Source organism: Zeugodacus cucurbitae, chromosome 2 (genome assembly GCF_028554725.1).
Source record: "Zeugodacus cucurbitae isolate PBARC_wt_2022May chromosome 2, idZeuCucr1.2, whole genome shotgun sequence".
In the NCBI taxonomy this organism is placed as follows: Eukaryota; Metazoa; Arthropoda; class Insecta; order Diptera; family Tephritidae; genus Zeugodacus; species Zeugodacus cucurbitae.
In genome coordinates, this window is record NC_071667.1 from 87,643,298 (window position 1) to 87,651,544 (window position 8,247).

At 32.1% G+C, this 8,247-nt stretch overlaps 1 protein-coding gene across 1 annotated transcript; it reads right to left on the reverse strand.

Moving 5' to 3' along the window:
• Positions 1 to 839: 839 nt before the first annotated feature.
• On the reverse strand, positions 840 to 7,149 carry LOC105214264 (uncharacterized). The gene is made up of 10 exons (XM_054226367.1): positions 6,855 to 7,149; positions 4,475 to 4,702; positions 3,299 to 3,598; positions 3,165 to 3,233; positions 2,893 to 3,106; positions 2,612 to 2,829; positions 2,417 to 2,550; positions 2,197 to 2,351; positions 1,880 to 2,121; positions 840 to 1,811 (listed from the first exon to the last, which is right to left on the reverse strand). Exons 3-10 carry the CDS (start codon positions 3,527 to 3,529, stop codon positions 1,371 to 1,373), a joined length of 1,704 nt encoding a protein of 567 aa, XP_054082342.1. The 5' UTR covers positions 3,530 to 3,598; positions 4,475 to 4,702; positions 6,855 to 7,149; the 3' UTR covers positions 840 to 1,370.
• Positions 7,150 to 8,247: the final 1,098 nt, after the last annotated feature.

The window sequence follows — 8,247 nt, forward strand, 5'->3', positions numbered from 1 at the left end:
TAGCTTGCAAATGTTCATGTCATAAAAAAGCTTTTTGCTTGCCGCATACATACACAGGAGCTTTTATGGAACATAATATGTTCCACATACAAATGATTTATTTCAAATAGTTAGAACGGAATGCTAAAACGTATAAATCGTTTTACAGTATATAAAACTAAATATATATTAAAAAAAACTGTTTTTGTTGAAATATAAATTTTTATATAACTTATTTCAACGAAGTGGGGATCGAACCTTGATCCATCTTACATATGGGTAGGTTTTACAAACAATAAATATAAAATTAAATCCTTTCATTTGCAACTATGCGTACTTTAACATATCGGAGCTGTAAAATATAGGATGCTTAATCCCTAAGATTTGAACTACGAAAAAACAGTTTATTACAATTTCACATTCAACGCAGCACAAAAATGTAATATACATAAGTATGATAATGAAATTTTAGTATCGTGAAGTGGGGATCGAACCTTGATCCAACAGATGGTTGGTAAAACAATAAATTAGGATTGAATACATACATTTTTGCAACTATGCATACTTGTTGGATTATTAATATTGGATGCTTAATCCCTTAAACAAATTGCAGCTGCAGAAATATTGGATGCTTAATCCTAAGATTTTATCCACGAAAAATAGTTTATTACAATTTCACATTCAACGCAGCACAAAAATATAAGTATGAAATGAAATTTTAACATCCTGAAAGTCAAACATCGTTAGAGAAAAACTTATTTGCTGCTGATGTCAAATTAATCACTGTATTACTACTAAATAGTATGCAAAAAATTTAAAATTAAATTGTACGACAAAGAGAGTTCATCAACAGCTTCGTGAACCTGAAGTGTAATAAATTTAGTTTTAGGTTGGAATAGTATAAATTGTTTTACCTTAACTGTGCGACTGGTTGTAGTATATTTAACGACTGTCGAAATTTCGGTTTTCACCATTTTGTGGCCGTGGGAATGGCCCGATTTCGCCTATTTTCAATACCAATTATTTCATTAAAATATCTTAATTTTTACTCAAGTTAGCGCTTTACACAGATATATGGCCGGGCAGACAGACATCAGGATTTCAACTGGTCTCGTCAACTTGAACAGTTTGACATACACATATAACTATATATCTAACTCTTTTAGTTTACGGTGTTGCAAACAACCGTTACGTGAACAAAACTATTATACAAATTTGAAACAAAGGGAATCGAACGCTTAAACGACTTTTCCCCACTAATACTGAAAATATTTTTGAGATTAGAAGTCATTAGTCCATGTTATGTTCCATTTAATTATCTATGATCATGTTAAAGAAAATATTCGTATTTACATATTTACTTAACATTAATTTTGTGAATTAAATGAACATTAATCGATTTGTCCTTTGTGAGTAATGTATGTTTCATGTAAAGATGCATCTTTACTGCGTCTCTTTAGCCGAGCACAAGTTACCACTAATGTGCCCGAGAGTATGCACATAACTACAGAAAAGGTTATTGTTAGCGCTGAAAACGTAGTCGTTTTCATACATGTTTGATTTATTAGAGGTTCCAACCGACGAGAATGTGAGTCTCCATCGGACTCACCCTCTTGTAGTACTCGCAACGATTGAAACAGATTCAAATTCTCCGATAACGAAGTATGTTGTTTATCTGCGTTCGAGACAGCCATTATATCATCTTCTAATTTATTTCTAGGATTTTGTGATAAATGCATTTGTTCTACTTCAGAAGCGGTGTTGAGCGTTGTTGAATTCGATATATCACGTTTAGATACAGTTTTCAAATTACGCCAGTGACATGGTTGGCTCTAAAATTAATTATATATGTATGTCGTATATTTTACATGGTATAATATATATAAAAAAAATTGTTTACTGGGCATCGGCCATGACACATTTGTACATCACATTCTATATATAGTGCTGGTGAGCCTGTAAACCGAAAAGTCTTCATATATGCATACACTTGTGTTTCGAAAATTCCCGAATCAGACCAAGAGCCTCGAAATCTGGAAATAAGCTTATCATCCACAGGGCAACCGTATTCATCAATAAGCTGAATCTTTTTGTTAGCTCCGTTATGAGCATAACAATCGTTGACAACAATATCGAAACCATCTGTCAAAATATCGTTTATTACTTTGTGTTTAATTACATGCTCTAATAAATAATATAAATATTAATCATTCAAACCGTATTTGCTGCGCATGTAAATTATCAATGTAAGCGGATCACCGACCCGGACAGGCCCAGTGACACGTGGTCCTCCAATTCCGTACCCATTTTGTATTTCCATATAACACTCTGGTGGGCTTAGACTAAAGACCACTGGGTTGCCAGTAGCTACTCTATTTGAGTTAAAATTCCAATATTTGACAACGCTATATGCACACTATTTTTCTTTCGAACTTACTCTACATCTAAAAATGGAAATGTCACTGTTTTCCAAAAATCATAGCCATATTCGCAGGTGACTTTAAAATGTTCATCAAATTCTTCTTCGATATGGGGATTGTATTGTACTGTTACAGTATTCCACATAAAGTTCTGTGAGAAAACTAAATTTGGGTATAAAAATTATATATGTATATTTGTTTGATGTCATTACGGTAGGATTTTTTCTTTTTTCTTCATGAAATCCATTTTTTCCTAAAGTTCCACAACGGTTCAACTGAATAAAAAATTCATAATAATCTCGACCTGAACTATTTATATACATGCAATCGGGATCATAAGCATAGCCAGCTGAATATATTAGTCCATTAAATGTATCATTGAATCCAATGCGAATTTTCATGTAGTCATCCTGACACTCAGCCTCAATATCTGTCAAGCAGAACTAAACATATACCCTACTTATGCACATATCAATTGCTGGGGAAATCTTACGGTGTACTCGAGTATTATTAAAAAGGAATTGTTTATTGTAGTCTCGTTCCCAGTAATCACTTAGCCACTTATCGGACTCATAGGACAAATTGTGGTAGTCGTCACTGCCATCATTTGAACTGTGACTCACTGCGGTGGATTCGTATCCTGACAGTCCAAGATGCGGGCGGCTTATTCGATATGGAATATGTCCTGATGAGTCGGCAATGTGGTCCTATATTAAAGAGAAAAGTTATAAAAATATCATAAATTTAGATTTATAGCTGTCTCACCACTTCTTGACGGAGTTTTCCACGTGTTGCAACATCTCCCGTACGATTTAAATTATCTTTACTTATTTTCTTTATTTGTAAAAAAAACGTTAAATAAAAAGTTGTGAAACTTCATTAGAAATTAACTTACATACTTTATGTTTTATATCAGCAGCAGAGCCAGCACGTTTTGTAAGTTTAACCGGTGTAGGAGTTGTTGAGTTTGGCTTACTAATATATGATTTGGAAGACAATGCCACAAGTAATTGCTTTGAAAGTTCTGCATTTTTCCCGCCGCCTCTGTTGCTTTGATTATCAACTCTCAACGCAGATTTCGGTACTGTTGGATTCTTTAAAATTTTATTGCCTCGGTTTATAATGGGCATTGATATACTTGTACTGCTAACTGTACTTTCCGTAGATGACTCAATTGTCACTGCTGTTAGGAGTACCGCCTACGTAAATATAATATTAAGAACATTTATTAATATTAAGAATACTCTTTGGTTACATGGTATCAATAGAGCGTATTATAATCTAATGTTATCTCTATTTGCTTATAACGTATACCAGAGAATATATAATATAGAGGAGGTTCACGGTTGGCTAATGTCCACTCTGGTCCACTTTTCGAAGGGGTACTCGTTTCTATAAGCGAGTTTCACCACAGTTTAACATCAGCGGGCCCTAAAATAGGAGAATTGAGCGTTTTCAGTGTTAAATGAAAAAAATTGTGTTCATTTCTATGTTAGCAAATTTCGTTTATATTTGATATAAAATAATGCGCATACGAGTATACATATGTATGTATATGCAAAGTCGTTTACGCATTGTATATAAGCGAATCAGTAAGCGTACATTTGCTAACATAGAAATGAACACCATTTTTCTCATTTAACACTTTAAACTGTGGTGAAACTCGCTTATAGAAACGAGTACTCCTTGGAAAAGCGGACCACTTCTTTATCGGCTGCATTTTTATAATTTTACGTAACTTAAAGATGCCACTACGATAGATGGTACTCGCTTATTTATATTAAATATATTATTATATTAAACTTAGTATTAAAATGAACATAACAAGTGTATGTATGTGCATGTGTATATTTAAATCATACAATATATTCACATAAATTTACAGGCTTTATTGCTAAATATAATGCAATTCATATTGATTCAAAATGGCCTGTAAAAAATTTGAATTCGTAACAACCACCAAATCTTAAGTAGTACCATGTCATATACGTGTATACTAGATATACATATGTATATATGTATGTATCTTTCATTAAACATTAAAACCGTCTGTCACGAAAAATACCAATTTGTACCTAGAATTTGGCTAGATCGAACATGTCAGACAAGTAACAAATGTATAACAGTTCTTCGGAAAGTCTGCTCAGTAATAGAAGAGAGTTGCGATGGCATATCAATATTTGTTTAATACTAGTATATTCATTGCAGAGTATACTTCTGGTGTATACTGGCATGTATGCACATACATATGTATGGACATTCTCCGTCAGGTATGTATGTATACTGTCTCTTCGTTGATAAAACTGCAAAGAAATAAGAAATATATGTTGATGTTAATTTATTGTAAATGTATTGCAATTAAAATTATTATTTCTATGTATTTCTCCTGTTTTCAATACTTGCGCGCAATTCAACACAATAAAAGAAAAAAACATCGAAGAACAAATTAGTTACCTACATATCTTATATACCTATAACAAGTTGAATAAATATTTCGAAGTAATAGTATAATTGAAGACATATGCTATAGGCCTACAGGACTAAAATGGCAAACAGCAAATAACAAGTGGTACATAGCAGTTAATGAATATTTAAGAACTTGACATAGCGAAAGGAAGTACAGGAATCTATGGTACAAGCATATATGCACATAAAAATGTTTGCATACATACATATACACGTATACATACATATAAAAGTACATATAATCAAATTTATTTTGCGTAAAAAAACAACTTAGACAATACTGACACTAATCTTGTGAAACTTAATTTCGTTTACATTTTTCCTTTTGAAACAAGAGCAATGTTTTTTTTTTAAATTATCATAGTAAATTGGTTTAAATATGCATAAGGTCAGTTTCTTCAAGAAGACTAAGGACTAGTTATAATTTAAGTTAGCTGAAATATTAAGGAATGGGCCTGACTTTGCCCTTACTCTTTTATCTATATTATTATATGCACATGTATTTACAGTAAGCATTACGTCTGTGCCGCAAATATGGTAGTTAATATGAATGGCAACAAAGAAACTTACTATTAAAACTAACTAGCTTTCAAGTTTCCTAACCTTGAGTTAAGTAACATTTCTTCATGGTCTACTGGCCTTTAGACTTGTAGTGCTTCACAACCGCAGAAAATAAGCCGTTAACGTCACTGTAGCGTGTTTCAATATATTTGGTGATGAACTATTTACAGTTTAAAAATATTTTTAGTTTGCTGCTTTTATTATGAGCATTTAATCAGCTAACGTTATTTGATGAATTTAGAAAATTGTTTCGGTATACACCTGCTCATAATATAAAAAGATAATATAATGTTTTTTATTCACTCTGCGAAACACTGCGACTACTGGAGTACTCGCATGCAAATAAATAATATTGACCTTTTAATAATTTTGTCTTAAATAATTCAGAAATAATGTATATAATAACAGTAAAATATGTAGCTAGGAACATTCGTTTGAGTTGTATCCGGTTTGAGTAACCATCGAACTTCTATAACTCGAAGATCTCCATAACTCGAACATTTGAAGTGGCAATAGCGTTTAGAAATCAAATTTCATACAAATTTCCTTCCACAACTCGAACTTCTAAAATTTTACTATCGAGACAGATTTTTAAAAGAGTCTCTCTATATTGTATGGATGCGAACAAAAAATATAATATTACACTTATGGATTGCAAAAATCATGTAAGAAAGGCATGGGATACAGAAGTCAAGAGTCAAACAATAGCAAACTGCAACAAACAAAGTTAATGTATTTAAATATAACTTTTTGCGAATTAAATAACTAAAACTGTGGGTAAATCTATATTTTACAGCTTTTTGAACAATTTTATATTTTAATGGAAATTCTTTAACTCGAAGTCTCTCTAATTCGAAGTTTTTTTTTTGGATTATATTGACTCGAGTTAGAGAAGTTCCATTGTAATTCTATAATTGATGACACATTTTTAGTAATGGTTTGATTATCCTTTGCGATCACTACAGAAACACTTTGTTAGACAAACTTTCACTTTTTCTGATAGTGTACAGAAGTATATCCTGTAGTTTATTGAACAATAGGCAAGTTAGCCGCTAAGTTTAGCACTATTGCACTACTCAAATTATTCTTAATACGATATGTTCGAAATATTCTTGAGAGTTTATTTATTCTTAATTTTGATACAATCTCACTGTTGGCTAGTGGTTACGCTTTCCTGTTTTTCCATTCATTTGCCTATATTCACATTATTTAACTTTTTAACTCCACTTATATGAAGTTTTCTACGCTATTTGTACAACGTTTAAGCAGAAAATCACTCAAATGGAATAAAAAAGGAAAATAATAAAATATTGGACACTTCAACACAAAATAATAACTAAACGAGGATATGTTTTTTATAACACAAGAAATTTATATTACATAATACACAGCAATATATATGCACATTCACTACTATCGAAGAACTACCTTTCAACTGCCGCCTTAAGAGCAAGTATAAAATTAGTATGCTTTTATTCCGTTTAAGTGCTGCAAAAGTGTGAAGCGAAGCGAAAACCGCGCAGATTTTTATAAGATCTTGTACTGGAGCTACAAAAATAGTGGAAATGTTGGAAGAGGCAAATTGGAAGTTACATATAAAAAGAGTACTATCTAAATGCAACGAAGTCATAAATATAATTGGAGTAAACTGACAAATTCAAAAGAAACTCGAAGAGAATAAATCTATACCTATACTGGAAATGTAACATCGGCAATGCTATAAATGAATTTATGGGTCTAAATTAGTACATTAATATTGTGTAACTTTTGGAATCCAAATTCAAGTGAATTTAGAATAAGAGCACTTATGTATGTACATATTGAAAATGCGAACTTAGTAAAACCTATCTACCTATCTTATTTGATAACCAACACTACTTTGTATAAAAACGACCCCTTTACAAAGAACGTATAATAATAAGAAGATGCAAATGTTAGCTGTGTTAAACCGGTCTTTGACATTACGGAACATCTAAAACGAACACTATAAAGGAACACAAAGAACGTATAATTAATTGCATATGAGCAATTGCTTTCTAGAAATATTTTAATTATTATAATAAAGAAAATATCCTATTAAAATTACTATATCAACGTAGATCTGCCAAAATTCCTTTAACAAAAAAGATTATTAAAAAGTTTCAGCATTACAGGATTCGAACGTAAATGCTCGGGACCACATTTCGTTAACTCCTTCGTGCTTACCATCTGCGCCATATCGAAAGGGGCAAACCGCGCGCCTTTGTCAGTGTTTTGTTCAGATCACTTTCGTCTGTTTGTATCATTGTTTCCAATGCATTATTATTATACGTTCTTTGGTTTGTGTCTTTGCTATCTGCGTCCCCCCCTATATGTCAACATTGTAACTAATCCTATCTCACTACCACAGAGTTTTAAACCAAATTATCTACAAGTAAAAGAAAATATATGAAATAGGAAATAACTATTCATCGAACCGTCGATATCCCACATTACATAATAATATTGTTATACGTTCTTTGACATTACATTCTTTTCTACGTTCTTTACCATTGACTGCCAGCACATTTAAATATCTCCCAAGACAGTGTCTTTGCTATCTGCGTTTCCCCCTATATGTCAAAATTGTAACGCATCCCACTTTAGCAGAGGTTTAAACCAAATCATCCACAAGTTAAAGAAAATATATGAAGTGTAACATATTAAAGAGTTTCCAAACCGCTGCCACCATTACCTGGATTCGCTCAGACGATAGGACATAGTACTGATAGGTTAAAGGTAGCGAGTTCGAATCCAGGATTAGGCAGTCTTAGAAAATTAGTTTTAAGGCACGGACGAACAG

Bases quoted from the DNA above. Each gene is read 5' to 3' on its own strand.
- LOC105214264 (XM_054226367.1), bottom strand. From the start codon at position 3,529: ATGCCCATTATAAACCGAGGCAATAAAATTTTAAAGAATCCAACAGTA. The intron at 2,830-2,892 runs GTAAGATTTCCC...TCTGCTTGACAG, and splicing joins TAATAATACTCGAGTACACC to ATATTGAGGCTGAGTGTCAG. The intron at 2,551-2,611 runs GTAATGACATCA...GTTTTCTCACAG, and splicing joins AAAAAAGAAAAAATCCTACC to AACTTTATGTGGAATACTGT.